Source organism: Nicotiana tabacum, chromosome 7 (assembly GCF_000715075.1).
Source record: "Nicotiana tabacum cultivar K326 chromosome 7, ASM71507v2, whole genome shotgun sequence".
Classification (NCBI taxonomy): domain Eukaryota; kingdom Viridiplantae; phylum Streptophyta; class Magnoliopsida; order Solanales; family Solanaceae; genus Nicotiana; species Nicotiana tabacum.
The window spans coordinates 131113148-131129815 of record NC_134086.1 but is presented as its reverse complement, the minus strand read 5'-3'; the positions used below and the strand labels follow the sequence as shown (position 1 = coordinate 131129815).

The 16668-nt window shown below is 36.0% G+C and overlaps 2 protein-coding genes and 2 non-coding genes across 7 annotated transcripts; 3 read left to right on the top strand and 1 right to left on the bottom strand.

Moving 5' to 3' along the window:
* Window positions 1-180: 180 nt before the first annotated feature.
* On the top strand, window positions 181-7812 carry LOC107827586 (F-actin-capping protein subunit alpha). Of its 3 annotated transcripts, XM_016654749.2 has the most exons (10): window positions 181-760; window positions 903-1018; window positions 1662-1751; window positions 3403-3467; window positions 4369-4530; window positions 5460-5538; window positions 6027-6104; window positions 7013-7087; window positions 7233-7268; window positions 7452-7812. In XM_016654749.2, the coding sequence occupies exons 1-10, from the start codon at window positions 637-639 to the stop codon at window positions 7557-7559; spliced, it is 933 nt and encodes a 310-aa protein (XP_016510235.1). In that variant the 5' UTR covers window positions 181-636; the 3' UTR covers window positions 7560-7812. The 3 variants fall into 3 exon arrangements, with proteins under 3 accessions (XP_016510235.1, XP_075073751.1, XP_016510236.1); XM_075217650.1 differs by having other exon boundaries at window positions 7013-7268; XM_016654750.2 differs by lacking the exons at window positions 7013-7087; window positions 7233-7268.
* Window positions 7813-8403: 591 nt separating this feature from the next.
* Window positions 8404-8475, bottom strand: TRNAE-UUC (transfer RNA glutamic acid (anticodon UUC)). The gene has a single exon. It is a non-coding gene; the product is annotated as a tRNA-Glu (tRNA).
* Window positions 8476-10628: 2153 nt separating this feature from the next.
* On the top strand, window positions 10629-16456 carry LOC107827588 (putative U6 snRNA-associated Sm-like protein LSm4). Of its 2 annotated transcripts, none has more exons than XM_016654754.2 (8): window positions 10629-10764; window positions 10982-11018; window positions 11123-11164; window positions 11678-11776; window positions 11865-11942; window positions 14560-14599; window positions 15613-15768; window positions 16059-16456. In XM_016654754.2, exons 2-8 carry the CDS (start codon window positions 11016-11018, stop codon window positions 16079-16081), a joined length of 441 nt encoding a protein of 146 aa, XP_016510240.1. In that variant the 5' UTR covers window positions 10629-10764; window positions 10982-11015; the 3' UTR covers window positions 16082-16456. The 2 variants fall into 2 exon arrangements, with proteins under 2 accessions (XP_016510240.1, XP_016510241.1); XM_016654755.2 differs by having other exon boundaries at window positions 10638-10732.
* Window positions 12793-12918, top strand: LOC142162503 (small nucleolar RNA snoR127). Its single transcript, XR_012693763.1, has one exon. It is a non-coding gene; the product is annotated as a small nucleolar RNA snoR127 (small nucleolar RNA).
* Window positions 16457-16668: the final 212 nt, after the last annotated feature.

Here is a 16668-nt window from a genome sequence, read left to right as displayed (position 1 = left end):
CGTTTCGAGTTTCTGCCACTTTGGGGTCCTACGGAGTGTGGTCATCTGTCACTATTTAGTACCGTAATGCTTCCTACTGGTTGAAGCCAAAATTGACTCTTGAAACTTCTGGGTCAAAATAATGTAATTCAACGGATCAAAATGTTATATTAAATTGAAAAATTAGGCTAACTCTACTAGGACTATTATTTATTTGAGAAATTTTGTAAAAAAAATCTGAAATTATCTTACAATGCATTAGAAAAAGAGTTAATCAATCAATTTGAATATGGTGAATAGTATCATTTATTGTGGATGTTATCTCATGAAGATCAAATTGGCCATAAGTTGCAACGGAATATATTTCTGAAAGAAAAGAGGAGTAATCCAACGGTTAAAATTACCTGAAAGAGCAACAAAACATGCATCCGACGGTGCTCTGAACAATCAAACTCGAATGAGACCCCACAGTCACCTCAGCTTTGCCTTTACAGATTTATATCCGGGGAGCAGCAGGGATAAAAATGGAAAATAAGAAAACTGGTAACTCCACTTGAATTTACATTTAAAAAGAAAAGAGAGCGACTCTGGTGGGGTTAATGGTATCTTCATTGAATTCAATGGGGAAGAATATCTGTTAGTAATAAGATTGCTAAAATGTTAGAAGAAGAGGAAGATTCTCTGGAATCAGAAACTGAACTCACCGATGAACAGAAAATTGAGATTGCCAAATGGTTCCTTCTTAACTCCCCCGCCGGCGAAATTCAGTACGTCGCCAAAGGTCATTTTCTTCTTTTCTTCTCTTTCGTTTGCGGATTTTTAGCTTTGAAGGTTTTTCGTGATTGAAATTGTAACCGCATTGGTCTTCGTTTGCGATCGGCGGTTTATTGTTTTTTTTGAGTTTTATTCGGTTTGATTTACAGATGTTAGAGCGATTTTGAAAGACGAGAATGTATATAGGAAAGCGGCTGAGGAGGCATTCCCTTCTTACAACAAATCTCACTTGATTTGTCTCGAATTGCCCAACAGAAGTGGCGATGTAAGTGTCTCTCTCTTGCTTTCTTTTGGTTTGCAGTTTGTTAGATCTTTGAGAATGTAATTTAGGCTAATCGTGTCCTTCAACTTGATAATTTTAGCTTTTGATGGTTTTCAGTGGTTGAAGATTTGTGAATGAAGTTTAGCTAAGTTGTTGAAGGTTTAAAAATGAAATATTTTGTAAGCAATACTTATTGTGCTGTGTTGTAGTTTTCCTTAGTTGAAGGTTAGAAAGTTGAAAGACTGAAGGGAACGATAAAAGTTATGCTTGAGAAAATCATTTGTCTTATTGTCCATTAAAGAAATAAGATTACTCTAGTAATGCTCCAAATAAGGCTTTTAGGATAGAGATATATTCCATGGTACTCGGCAATGCTATCCACGAAAGAATTGTGTTGTTTGTTGAGCAGCATGTTTATGTATAGGTTCTCTACATTTGTACACCACTTGTATAGAGGGAATTTCCACCACTTTTCAATAATCAAAAGAAGAAAAAACATTTTCCAACGAACTGTTCTTTATGAAGTCTAAGATTTTGTTCCGCTTTTCTAAAAAGACAGTAAAATGCTTCATGGATGTAGTAATGACCGGTTGGCAGATATTTTTATTATCTTGCTATGTAAAGTTGCTGCTCACTGCATTTGCAGGTATTGGTTACGTCTTTTGGTGAGGTTGATAAGGATGAGTATCTTGATCCTCGCACTGCCCAGGTTGCCATAGTCGACCATGTCAAGCAAGTATGTTGTTTAGTTAGTATATAATGCTAAACGTAACTTTTGGATTTAGTTGGATTTTTTACTATCTGGTGTATTGACATTCATCTTGTTGATAAGATTATAAGTTTTCATTGGATGAGCCACCGAAGAGGTGCCAATTGCCTATACAATAACAGATATACAACAACTCCCATGTGCCACCCACAAGCTACCTTGGAAGTGCAAAACAATCGAAACTATTTACTAAGATCTACATTGACATTCTAGTGTTTGACTTTCTTCTTATTGCAGAAGTAGAAATAAAGCCACACGGGGTTTTGGGGTGGGGGACAAGACTTCCAATTTCACTTTTCTAGTTGATTTATGCAGGCTAATTCGCATGCGGGTTTAAAGAAGCTAACTCCCCTAACCAAGATAGAAGCTTTCGTGTCACTTTTTTGCCTAAAACACAAAAGCACCAAGAGTGGTGCTGCAATTTAGCCTCAAATGAAGAGGAAAGGAAGAAGTCACTGTAAAGGAAGACGACATTTACCTTTTCCATTGAGTCTTTTAATGTCCTCAATAGCTACATGATATATAAGTTTAAAGTTTCTAATGAAGGGAATCCTTTTATGACTTCTATTATCTTTTCTTTTTTCTAATTGTACAAGGTCCACCCTCATATCTCCTATCAGCTGAGAAGATATGACTTAATAAATGATCAGCTTAAGTGACAAAGAAAAGGTTTTTTTTTTGTTTGATTTTAGGGGGTGGGGTGGGGGTGGGGGGTGGGGGGTGGGGTCTGTAGAAGAGGAAGGTATGGATGCTAGGTTTGTAAAGGATAAGTATTTAGTTTAGAAGGTAATTCACCAAAGCAAAATAATATGGACAGACATAAACAACCTTGTAGAAGTTAGATACTGTTAGAATGGTAGGATGATATCCAAAAATGTGCTTATTCTAAAAGAAAGGAAAAAGAAAAGTAAAAAGAACAAGACAAAGAGAGAAAAGAAGAAAGAGATGCTTCATATAGTGCTTTGGTATACTCGTTTTTATGCTGTGCATTAAATATCTCCACATAATCTGGTTTTATGCTCATATTTGTTGATCTATAGTTTAGTTCTTTTAACATCTTCTGGCTGGTTGGAACTTGAATTATTAAACACATTCAGGCATTGAGACAAAGAACAAAAGAACCAGAGTGAATTGTGTTAACTGTTAAATTGGTTTATATGATGGAAGTGGCTATGATGAATGAAGATATTGTAAACTTGAAAAATGTGCTTGATATAGCAGGTCCATGATTATCGTCGTTACTCAATAGTTATGAACTTCACATAACATGCATTTCCGTTCTATTCTTGTTAATATGATGGAGTGATGCCAATTTTAAGTGAAAGAAGGCTCCTCTATATAACTTGTCCACGGTTTTATATTAATCCTCATTACTCAAGAGTTATGAACTTCACATAACATGCATTTCTTTTCTATGCTTGTTAATGTGATGGAGTAATGCAAATAGATTGGTAAGGTGAATTAAGTCTCTGTTGATATAACAAGTGCATGAGTTTACTCATTATTCAAAGGTTATGAAGTTCAGTTGTATTTCCTTTTCTTTTCTTTTTTCCTAGTTTATTGGTGTCGAGTAATACTATGTGTGACCTTGTAAGTTCATGTTATGTATGTGTGCTAGGCCTGTAAAGAAGTTAGGCCAGCAAGAGATGAAGAACTTCCATCTGCTTTCGTGGAAGAGTATAGGTAAGCTTCTGTTGTAGCACATACATTTCTCGGTTTTAACATCTGTGGTTTTGCTTCCCTTTTTAGTTACACTCTACATTCTGCTTATAACCATTGAGATGTTGAATTTTTTCTATGTTGTTATGACAATGCAATTACTTCACCTAATTGAGCTTATCTTTGTACCATGCTCAACAAGACTTGCAAATGCAACCTCAGTTTCTTGATGACGCTCAAATACATTGTTGTGAATGTAGTTTAACCTAGAGCAAATTTATATGCTATGACATTTGCATTTCTTGTGGAAGTGTTCTTTTCCTGCTTAATTGGAAGAAAAACTGCGTGATTTGGTCAGTGCTTACAGAAAGCAGTCTGAAAATAAATAATTTAGGTATATCTCCTTAGTCTCCTCTCAATCAGTACCATTTCTTCTCTCAGCTTCAACATTACTTTCTGTGTCTTTTCTTTGGAAATATTCGTAGTAATCTGCAGTTCACGTGTTAATAATTCATCCTACGTCATGATTCACGTGCATGTTTATTCCAGTAAGAATCTGACTCATAATACATTGGTTTACCTTTCCGCTCAACTTTATCTGTGAGGAACAAATGTTTCCAAAGTAATGAATAATGGCATCAACGTCAGATACTAAGATGGAAGCATAACACCTAAATTTGGTATTGTTAGGAGACTTTAAGAGTCTAAAAAGATGAGATTCTGAGGGAGCAATAAATTCTTCAATAATTCCTAAGTCCTAACGCTGAACATGCAGATTATGTTGATCATGTCTTTGTTTTATGTGAATAGTTCCCTTCTTTACATGGTATGTTATTCTTCTTCATTAGGGGCTTTGTTTCTGAGCAATGACTTTGTTATTACCATTGCTTGCCAAATTCTCCTAGTCATGATATTTCTTGTGTAGGTCTGCCATGGATGCAGAAATTATGAAGTATGTGAGTGAAGCGTATCCAAAAGGAATCTGTTCAGTTTACTGTACCAAAGGAAAGGATGTGGAAGATCCAGGATCGGACTTTGAACTCGTTGTGGTGATTTCAGCTGCTAGGCATAGTCCTCAGAATTTCTGGTGTGTTGGATTTATCAAAACTCTAACTCTGACTTATATGTGCAACCCTCTCTTTGATTTTGATCATTTCTACGATAAATTTGTGACACACATCACAACGTGGTGCATTTTCGAGAGTAATTTGTAACCGTCTGAGATCATGTATTCATGTTTCTGTATATATCCAATCCTCAAAGATGGACCAAAGGATATGCTGTTATGTGGTCTGAAGGTGTGAGTCCTTTGCAACACGGGTATTTGTTAAATGGCAGTCATATAAAATGTGTGATGCATGTTAGTAATGATCGGGCAATTTTAAATAGATTTTACCAGGAAAACCTATAAGGTGATGTCTCTGATTCCAAGGTGAGAAATACATTAAGGCCAGCTTTCGTCATTGATAGCCAACTTTGTCTTAACCCACCAATTTGCCTCCATTATGTGTCTTCGCTAAAGATCTGTCGTCAGTAAAGCTTGCCCTTTCAGTTAAAATTTGTAAAATAGAGTTCCCAATCCTTCTTATTATGAAGTTGCAATGACCATAGGTTTTTCTTCTAAGACATCTTGTCCTCCTTTGGTTGTAGTCTGTCTGGATAGAAGCAGAGTTTTCATTTCTTGTTAACTCCCAGTAATTACTATGTCTCAATGTGTTGAATTTGCTAGAACACATGCCATTTACATGTTAAATCTATGGGTGCTTTTAAGATATAAGCTTCATTCACTTCTCAATTACAAAAGTGTCAGTATGCTCTAGGTTGGTTTACAAAAGTTGGGATAAACAAAGAATGAGGGATGTCTGTTGACTGTTGCCTATTCTTCATCTCGTCTCTATAGCACACTTGTCACTTGAGTCAATGATATCTTGTTATAGCACGTCTAACTCACTTGAGCCGACATACATCTTCTTATAGCATGTCTAAAGAACCTAATGCTATCTGCATCTTCTGTAGCAATGGAAGCTGGCGATCAATATGGAATATTGAATTCAAGGATGAAATTCAATCTGTAGAAGTGAGGGGGAAGATGCAGGTATGCTTTCATTAATAGTTTGAGAATATAGTGTTTGCCTTTTGGTTTCCTCATCTTTGTTTTTGGCTTCACCGATTTTTACGCATGAAGTTAGACATCAGTACTAATTTATTTTTCTATGCGGCCTACTGGTTGATGATGTCGGAGAAGATCCTGAGATCTCATGATCAAATCCCAGTGGAGGTAGAAAAACACTAGGTGATTTCTTCCCATCATCCTAAGTCTTGGTGGGCAGAGTTATCCGGTACCTGTGCTGGTGGGAGGTAGCAGGTACCTGGTGGAATAGTCGAGGTGCGTGCAAGCTGGGCTGGACACCATCCGACCACTGTCATAAAATAGTTAAAATCTTAAATCTTGATGTTTAGTTATTGTTGGATTGAGCCGACCCCTACTGTTGCCAGTTTAGGGGTGACGGTAGTTGTTACTTTTTTGTTGTATCAAAAGCTTCAGTATTCAAACTTGTATATCCTTTCCCGCTCTCAATTCAGGTTGGCGCGCACTACTTTGAAGAGGGAAATGTGCAGTTAGATGCACAACATGAATGTAAGGACACAACATTAATTCAGGTAAGTGACTATTGCTTGTCAATGAACTTCTCTTTCTTTATTGTCGTCAGTATCCTTTTCCTGGTCATAACTCATAAGGATACAGAAGCTGTTCTCTACTGTAGGTTGCGCCACTTCTTTTGTTTCTATCTTTCTTTTGTTTGTTTCTGAGCCAGTGTTAAGTGTTAACACAGCTGAACAACGTGTAGAGACTTTAGATTGATCCCTTGTGAGGTACTCGGAGAATGCAGTGAGTTTAAATCTTTTGGCAATAAATCATGATAAATTTTCTCAAAGAATTGTAAGGGAGCGGTCTCTGGATCAGCTATCACCTCCCTTCTGCAATGTGAGACCATGGATGTTGATAATAGTTTCTAACAAGGAATTCGGTTAATATTTGGCATCTATTGTTTTCAAATTACCATTTCTAGAGCAAAATTGTAAGCATTACTATCCAACTTAGCAGTATAACAGACTCCGGATACGATTTCTTTTCATAATTTTTCTTTCATTTACCATGATTAGCATGTTAAGAGTTAAGACAGGCAAAAGAATAAAGGATGAGACATAACAGTTTCTGGAAATCCTATCTTTTGCTGGTCTATTGTTGGAAAAGGTTAAGCTAAAAACAAAACCTTTTTCGTTGAATAATCTTATTAGGAATCATACAGGGAAAGAAAAAAAGTAGCATGGTCAAACAGCCAGAAAGAATAAAAAGTGAGAACTGTTTCTGGAATTCCTGTTCGTTTGTGTAACTAGTGTAACAAGTTGAAGGTCAAGCTAAAGCAAAAGTTTCTTCCTTGAACAATCTCATTAGACATCATATGTATGACGAAGAAATAAAATTTTGATTACTATCTTGTGATTTCGGTATACATTTTACAACAATTTAAGTTTGAATTATTCTGATTTTGTGGTGTCTTTCTTAGTCCCCAGATGATTCTGCAATTTCCTTGGTTAACATTATTCGCCACCATGAGACTGAGTATCTGGCATCTCTTCAGGTTGTTACTTTGTTCCTACATCATCCTCCACCCTTTCTGTCACATCATCTAACACTCCCCCTGTTCCCACTCTTCTACCACTTTTCTATTAAGTCTCCATTGCTGTTATTTTGTCCCAAGTTACTGATAGCCCTTTTACTGGCAGACATCTTACTTGAAATTGCCTGATACCACTTTCAAGGTACTCCTTCAACTTCAAAACCTCTAACATGTTCAAATATTTTACATGAAAAGACGCATGAGGGCTTATCGCTACAATCTCACAGCAGTCACGTATTCTCACTATGTCTTAGCTGGGAGAAACATCCCTCACCACCTTGCACCATGAAAAGGAAGCAAATAAATAAATCTTTATCTTTTGCAGGACTTGCGGAGGAAGCTTCCTGTTACTCGTACGTTGTTCCCATGGCACAACACTGCGCAATTTAGCCTTACAAGGGACATTGAAAAAGAACTTGGAATTGGAAAATAGAAATGTTTCATGCCTTCTATACAAGCTGAACATGTATACACCATTACTGATATGACAAGCGAGTTTACTTGAGATTGCCATCTTCGGCTCTTTGTCGTCTTCTCCCTATTGTATTTCTTTGAGAGGGATCTTCATTTTTTGCCTTTTTACCATGGTTGTTAATGTGGGAATTGTTCCTTATTTGCCAATTGGCCTGAGAGAGTTGTGTATGCTGTGAAGAGCTGTAAAGTAATGAATTGGAAGTCTTTCTTCATGGTTTCTTCCCTTGGAATGACTGTGAACATGCTGGTAAAGAATGACTCTTGTTTAATGTACTTTTTAAAGCGTCTGAAAGGTCGAGGCGAGTCCAAACATCAAATTGTTCGAACTTTGTTTTGATTTCATTTAAGCTGTCCCTTTAAGATTTTGGATCATACAGGTTTGTGCTTGGCTTGATGATATGAGTTGGGCGTAAAGAAAGAAGTGGGGGTTCACATGTCAACCCCAACTTTGTTTGCTGTTGTTGTATACAGATTTGTGTTTCCTTGGTAAGACTAACCTAATTATGCGACTTCCCTGAACATTTGAATCTTTGACCGGTTAAAAAGTACCTGAGCATTAATTATAGCATGATCCGTTGCAATTGTATGATCAAACATTGGGTGCATAGTGTGACCGACAGTAACAACTTGTATCAATTTACACCAAATGAAACCTTAATTCGCGAAATTGTTCACTAGTGATTAGAGATTGCATAATAAAACACTTTCCTTTTCATTCGTGATGGTTGGCTTTCACTTCTCTTTTCGTTGATGGCCGGTTGAAACTTTAAAAAGCGAGAATGTTGAAAGGTTATATTAAAAAATTCCGTTACCGGGAATCGAACCCGGGTCTCCTGGGTGAAAGCCAGATATCCTAACCGCTGGACGATAACGGATTTGTTATGCTGAGGCGTACTTACAAAACTATAAATATGACTTTTCAACAAAATTATGGATTTTAATTTAAATTTGTCTCTTCAACAAAATTATGGATTTTAATTTAAATTTGTCTCTTCAACAATATTATGGATTTTAACTTACTGATATGACACAGATATTTTGTAGGCTTATTCATACAGTAATAATTAAACAGTGATAAATTGTTAATAACACATTCCCTCGTAATTTCTAATGCGAGAGCTTAAATATTTATTATCCTAAATTCTTCCACTTCCATTATTTCTTTGCTTTATGACTTTAATTGATTGGAGAAAATAGGTTGAATATATGAAATTCATACATTACTTGTTTATCAGTAAACTATCTTCTTTTCTTTTCTCTTGGAATATAGATAGATAAAATAACCTTTTTACATTATGTTCATTCACAAAATTATTGTAGTCATTTTCTTTCAATATTTATTAATGTGTTTTTCATATTTTGATCTATATGATGAATCACCATAGCGCACAACTAATACAGTAAACTATATAAAAAATACAAGCGTTCAACAAAATTAATAAGTGGTTCAGCACAACACATTCTTGTAAGTTTGTACTGTGAGGTTACAATATTTAACATGAGTCCAATATGACATGAGACAAGCACCATGATATTATTCACTATTAAAATTTTAAAAAATTAATGACATATTATATTTTAAAAAATATTCATAAAGGGCAACCATTAGTAAGAAAAAATATTGAATGATGCACTTGAAGAAGAGCACATACTTTAAAAGAAAAAAAATTCCAAACTTCTTAAAAATTTAAGCTAGTAATTAACAAAGATTTGACGAGGATGTCACACACCGTATTGTAGCGGGATGGATGAAATAGAGGTTAGCATCCAACGTCTTGTATAATAAAAATGTGCCACCGAAACTTATAGGTAAATTTATAGAGTAGTGGTTAGCCGGCCATGTTGTATGGGCAGAGTGTTGGCCAGTAAAGAATTTCCATATCTAGAAGATGAAATTAGCAAAAAAAAAATAGCAGAAGATGTGCGGGCACATTAGGTTGGATAAGATTAGGAATGGAGATATTCAGGTGAAGGTGGGTGTGGCTCCTATAGAAGACAAAATGCGGGAAGCGAGACTTAGATGATTCGAACACGTGCAGAGGAGAAGCCTAGATGCTCGGTAAAGAGGTGTGAGCTGTTAGATTTGGCGAGTATGAGAAAAGTAGAGGGCAGCCTAAGAAGTATTGGGGAGAGGTGGTCATGTAAGATTTGGCGCGGCTCCAGCTTACACAGGGCATGGCCCTTGATAGGAATGTGTAGAGGTCGAACATTAGGTTGTAGGTTATTAGGTAGTTGAACGTTTTTATACTCCGTACTAGGTGTAAAATTAGTCTAATAGTGTCCTGTCCTTGAATGATGGTGGTACATGTTATGCTCATACAACTTTTTTCGTTCGAGTTTCCTAGTACCTTGTCATTGTTACTGGCTATTGATATTGCTTTCAGTTATTGTTCTGATTTTTTGGTTGTTGGTATTATTTTTTTTGCCTTTGTTGTTGTTTTTGTTCTATTATCTCTTTTCATTTTCTTGAGCCGAAGGTCCATGAGAAATAGAAATACCGTAATACGCCATGAGGAATTCCTACCAGCAAACTTTCCTGTACTCAAAATGAATTATCTAAGTGCTCTCATTTGTCTCATTGTTTATCTCGTAATCATTCGATTCCGCCCCTAAAGCTAGCTCCTACTCCTCCTCCTCCTCTTTTAGGATAGATTCTCCTTGGTCCTTTTTACAAAACACTCTCGGCCGCCCAAAGGACCGGCTATCTTTCTCTTTATATGTAATATCTTGAAAGGCAAAGAAAAATATCTATCGCCCATGGTAGGGATAAGGTTAGCGTACACGTTAAAATTTGTGGGATTATAAAATAGTTTAAAGCAAAATAAAAATGGGAAACACCAAAAAAGAAAAAGAAAATAGAGGCATAGTGGAAAGTGAGGTGTCTGTAATGACCAAAATACCTCATATAATTGAAGTAGAAAGTCGAAACCTGAGGGGGATTTTGAAATTAAAATATGGTGAAAGTGACAATAGCACTTAGGATCAATTTACAGTCCATGGAGCGTGACAGCGTGTCACCCAAGTCATACTTCATTTTGGCAACGGCGTATAATGGAAAATTTTCAATTTACAACAAGCTCGACACTACTTAATAGCCACTTTGAAGGAACCCTACGTTTTCGTTATTTTCAGGTAAGTTGAAGAGAAAGACGAAGATTAACGAGGTAAAAGGCTTTGAATATCCATTTTCAAATCTCTATAATGGATTCATTATCTGTATTATCACGTATTTTTGCGCAAAATTCATGTAGTGTCAAGGCTTTGATCGTAAAAAAGAGAGAATTTTAATGATTTAAGTGCTTTTTTCTTTCTGTACATTGTCTCGGCCAAAAAAGGGATCAGTTTGTTTGATTGGTAATCCGTGTGTTTTGACTTTTGCAGGCAATTTTGAATTCGGATTTTCACGCATCTAAATATGGTACGTTTAGCATTAATCACTTTCTGAGGTGTAGGGTTAGGGTTTTGAGTTCTAATATGTTGTGTTATGAAGCTCTAATTTCTATTTTTCTTTTTCTGTCTCAGCTTCCGCTCTCTTTGCTCAAGACTGCACAGGGGCATCCCATGGTAAGCTTTTGAACCCCCCCATGTAGGGGAGACTCATGCCTTTTTTTTTTCTTTTTCTTTTTCTTTTTTTTTTTTTTTTTCTAGTTTTATTGTTTAGTCCAATTCAAGTCTTTTGTGAGATTTAATGCAGTTAGCTCAATTAGGTTTCTCGAGTTCTGCATATTTTGAATGAACCTGAACTTAATGAATAAAATAGTTATACGAATTCAGATGTATAACTCTAGTTGATCGCGAAACTAAAGAGCGAGAGAATAACAACAATCAGCCCTTATTTTGTCCTTTTGTTAGCTGACGCTTTTCAACTAACATTATCAAAGGCAATAGATTTTGTTTCAGTATAATTTATCAGTTTCTGCATATTGGTATAGTACCTTAAAAATAAGCCTCAAGTCTCTGGATTCCACATGAAGTAGTCGAAACTCGTAACACCCGATGGGTTTATTAGCTTTTGATTACTTGCTTGTATTCATTGAATTATAACAATCTGGAAACTCTTTTTTTTTTCTAATACAGTTGGTGGAGCTAAAAAATGGAGAGACTTATAACGGACATTTGGTGAATTGTGATACTTGGATGAACATCCATCTTCGTGAAGTCATCTGTACATCAAAGGTAAGTCGTCTTTCCGTTTTAATGTTATTGTAGGTTTTCCCATGTATTGGTGGTGTAATGGCACCTGATTTCTTAAAAATTAATGCAGGATGGAGATAGATTTTGGAGAATGCCAGAATGTTATATTCGTGGCAATACCATAAAGTATCTTAGAGTTCCTGACGAGGTTAGTTTATTTTTTTCATTGTTATGATTAGTAATGCCTTTGTGTAGTATTATTTGTTTTTCACTGCCAATAGTGTGTATGGCATTCTTGAACCTTGAACCAAGGGGTCAAAGGCCTGTGCACATATCTTGTAGTTATATGTGTCATTAAATGGTTGCTTTGCTTGGGTGATTGTAAAATCGTTATACTATGAGGTAAGCTTGCCTTGCATTGTCTGCTTATTAGGAAAGAGAGCACAAAAGCCATAGAGAACTGGGGAGAAAAAGTTCAAGGAAGGATCAGCAGTAAAACTTGTCTTCCAAAGTTCACTAACTGATAATTTAAACTAATGATTTGCCAACTCTAAAGAAGTGTAAGCAATAATAACGGGTGGGAACTAAAAGTTGAAACTCCCAGACCCCACGGTGTGGGATAAGACTGGGTATGTTGTTTTTTTAACTAAAGGTTGAAACTTCTAGCACAACTCTAATGTTACTAAGGCTAAATATGAATGTCCCCATAATCATGTTGCCTCTTTACTATTGATAACATAGACTTCTTAAATGAAATTATTGATGTGGATGGAACATTAGTGTTTTAGATGTGGAACCTGAGTGTTTTTTTCAGATAAGATGTGTAACCAAATGGTTTTCAAATAAGATTTGGAACTTAGATCATTCCTTGTTTTTATTTATTTTCCACTATTACAGGCTTATTTTATATCAGATATCATATAATAGAAAAAGATATAAAGTGTTAGAAATAATACGGTCGAACCATTATTGATATTGTTCTTGCTTGCATGGCTGTAGTTCACCGTATATTCGTTTTCCTGTGAGTTACATTTCTGTTAGAGGAGGTGTGAATACTTTGGTTGTGATGCAGTTTAGCCAAATCAGACGGAGTTGTGCTTCCTAAGGGCCATCGAATCTGACACCTTAGGTAGAAGTGCAATTCTATGAAGATGACAATGCGAGTTTGTTTAGTGCTGACCCGCTTGTGAATCCACCCCCTTGCAATTTTGTGCTAAATAAAACAGCAGTGCCTGCTTTCTGCTTTTACTTGCTTCTTTTAGAGCGGGGTATGCACTGTTCGGCTCTGATATTTCATAATTCATGACAGGCACATATGGGAAGTTATCCTAACCTTGTGATGTATAACTCTCTCTCTCTCCACACGTGCGCGTGCGTCTATCTTCCACACACACACATGTATAGTGGATTTAGGAATAGCCTGAGATTCTGGAGCTTAGTTGCACTTCCTTTTTTCTTGATCTTTTATAGGAGTACCAAGAAACCATCTTTTCCTTTTGTTTGTTAGTTTTTTTCCTTTTTTTTTTTTGCTATCATCTTTTGTCATTCGTCTCGGCCTTCACTTTTATGCTAGGAAGAGAGATGGATGGACGATGATGTTTGTCAAAAGCTGTTAACCATGTCTGTCCAGTTCCCTTAGTTTGTTAGGAGGGGGAGTCAAGCTACTAGATAATCTTGGTGTGACCGTACTCATGGAGCTATTTGTCGGATTAATCATTTAATCGAAACCAAAGCATGTAAAAAGAGAGATGAACTTGTTATAAACCTTTCCCAGTGTGCTTTTAGGGATGCAGTTTGTGCTATTGTAAATTGAAGTCATGATACTAGCTTCTCTCTATGCGTCCTTCCACACACATTCATAATTGATTTAGGAATTACCTTGATTTTTGGAGCTTAATTGTGTATCCTTTTGTTGATCTTTTAGGAGTATCAAGAACCATCTTTTCCTAGCGTTTATTTGTTTGTTTCCTCTGTTAGATGCTTTCCTTTTTGTTTACTAGCTAGACAAGTGAAACGGAAAGGATGTTTGAAAGCAGCCATTATCCTAGTTTGTTGTAGCTCTTCCTTTGTTTGGACACAGGGGAAGGCGCGTTTGAAAAGGAGAGGTAGGGGAGAGGAGTGTTCGTGAGCAGCTATCATTTTCTTGAAAAAAGTCATTAAGTTAAGTGGTTCTCCTTGTCAAAAGGGGAAGTCTTTGGGGAATTCAGTTCAATTGATGTTAAGAGTATGCAAATGTAATTCATGTTGGATCACTTGTTACACATAATGCTTTGGCTGTTGAGACTTATGGCAGTACCGGGTAGCATCATGTGTTCTTAGCTTGTGAGACTTTCCTTATTGATGTATAATGTTCACAACAAATTAACAGATACGAAGTGCTGTCAAAACCATAGTTAGGTAGCTTATGAGATTTGATGTTTGCCAAACATGGCATACATCATTATTGTGCTGTAGTAAATGTTAATTGAAAACCTCCTATATCCCTTAAGCCGTGAATCGAAGCTTTACTTTCACAAAAAATGGAAAAGATTGCAGTTTGCCTTTACTTTTATTCATGAAATAACTGCAGTATTGCAACTTTAGTTTCTGAGAGCTTAGGCTTTGTAGATATTGTTTTTGTGTGTTTATATGTATTCCTACGTATGGACATATATACATGTGTTTACTGGTTGGAATAGTTCATTTTTATCACTGGGGTTGGAGACTGAGTTCACAGTAAATTATAAATTCTGGAAGCTTGGTCTGCCCTTGGCTCTTTGTTTGACCGAGTTAATAATCCCTCTTAGTGCTGTTTGGTTAACTATACTATTTGCATTCTTTTCCAGGTGATTGATAAAGTTCAGGAAGAAGCAAAAAGCCGTGCAGGTACTACTTTGGACTAGTAATTTTCAGAAAGTTTATAACCACTTCTATTTTAGCTTTTGGATCAGTATGGGGTTTGTTCATCATACAATTTTTCCTGCTCGCGTAGGACTAGTTTTTCAACATTCAGCTTAATTTTAGGTATATTAATTGTTTCCTCCAACCAGAAGTTGTAGACCCAATGCATGTGTATAATGAAAAGAATATTTAATTTTCAATTCAAGTATAATTTGTTGGGAATCAAATTGAAATAGTAATATTTTAGATGTTTTTCAAGAAAATGGTAAAAGGTAAAAAATATGAGATATACGCTGAGAAAGGTGTGGAAAATTATTAATTTAACCTCATAATTATTTAAGTTGTAAGAGCATTGCTGGTAAAAGAAACGAAGATAGTTAATAAGGGATGTTTAGGCTTTATAAAATATATAGATTATTAGGCTTTTGGATCGTTCTCATCTCGATAATATAGAGCTTCCCACATGGTAATCTTGGCATGGCATGGTCACATGCTGTGTTACATGGATCCTCCATTTACTTACGTCGATTGGTATTGACACAACACGACACGACACCAATGCTACTCTGTGGTGGGGAAGGGTCAAGAAGTTCCTTTTGTCCAATCTAAGTTTCATTAAAATAGTACTTGTGAACTGTATTGATCTTTTAAGCCATATTATTGACCTGTCATACTGGTGGATAAATAGAATTTTGGATCACATTAACATGATCTTTGATGGAATGTAGATATTGGGGATCATTAGTCTGTTTGGCGGGATTACTTATTGGTTCATCTTGTACTTGCAAGTCATTAACTCTGCGAAGTTGTTAGACTGGGGTTATTTGACAAATATTAAGTAAACAGTGTATGTGGTTTAATAATAACATGCATCTTTTATTTTGCCTCTTTTTAGAGAACCTTCTACTATGCATGAACGTGCTCTTGCTCCATGTTGGTTAATTCCATAATATAGTATCTTGTTAATTCTTTTTGATTTACTCCTTAAACTTTTGCAGATAGAAAACCACCTGGTGTAGGAGGACGAGGAAGGGGAAGAGGTAGGGATGAAAGTGCTTCTGGAAGACAGGCGAAAGGCATTGGGCGTGGAATGGAAGATGCAGGTGCCAAAGGCCGGGGCAAAGGAGGACCTAGTGCCAAGTCTGGTGGAAAAGGTATGAAGTGTTCAATGAAAGTTTATACCTAATTTTGTGCTTATTCTCTTAAAAGTTTATGTTATCCCTAAGTTTCAATTCGAGGCCTGGCATTTTCATGTGAGATATTTTATTCATGCAATGCATTTATATCTAGCAATACACCTAAGCAGAATGAGGAGACTGATTGCCATGTCAATGCTTGAAACAGTCTCCTTAGAAGAAGTTTCTAACAGTCATCAAGTAATTGAGAACTCACCATTTATAGCCATTTGCTAATCAGATGATTCTGGATCGGATTTCTTTTACAGGTGGAGGCCGTGGACGTGGCTAGTCATCTTCATTTAGAGGCAATGAAACCAGATGACAAGTGTCACTTTAAAGGCATATTAGATATGTTGTATCTAATTTTGTTTATACTGCCAAATTATGAAGGTGGTTCTAGGAGGAAAGGCTGCTTCCAGTTAATTTGAGATGGGAGTGTATTTAGGCTTGAAATGCTCACTCTCAGATTGATCAGTGTTTTTCTCTTTTGAGTGAAGAAAAATGTTAGCGAGCTCGTGTCTTGAAAATATTTGCCCATCAGTATGTGTGTAATCTTAAATGAAAACTGAGCTAGTTTTCTTTGCCGAATTCGAGGTATTGAGGATCTAGTTAAAGATGCTTTTCACTTTAATACTGGAATGCTAGGACTAGACGAAACCATTCAGATCTTTAATGTTGTGATTTTCTTTCGTTTTTCCTCTAGTTTAATGGTATTATTATTGTTATTATAATTATTTGGGGGGCAAACTTTTTCTCCTTTTTGATGAAAGTAAACTTTATTTTACTGTTATTTTTCAAAAAATGTAGGCTTTTTATTATAAAAAGTTGTGATTAATGAATCTTTATATAGTTTTTAAGCATGCAAAATTTGGACGA

Bases quoted from the DNA above. Each gene is read 5' to 3' on its own strand.
- LOC107827586 (XM_075217650.1), top strand. From the start codon at position 637: ATGTTAGAAGAAGAGGAAGATTCTCTGGAATCAGAAACTGAACTCACC. The intron at 761-902 runs GTCATTTTCTTC...TTTGATTTACAG, and splicing joins AATTCAGTACGTCGCCAAAG to ATGTTAGAGCGATTTTGAAA. The intron at 3,468-4,368 runs GTAAGCTTCTGT...TTTCTTGTGTAG, and splicing joins GCTTTCGTGGAAGAGTATAG to GTCTGCCATGGATGCAGAAA.
- LOC107827588 (XM_016654754.2), top strand. The intron at 11,943-14,559 runs GTTAGTTTATTT...ATTCTTTTCCAG, and splicing joins ATCTTAGAGTTCCTGACGAG to GTGATTGATAAAGTTCAGGA. The intron at 15,769-16,058 runs GTATGAAGTGTT...TTTCTTTTACAG, and splicing joins TGCCAAGTCTGGTGGAAAAG to GTGGAGGCCGTGGACGTGGC.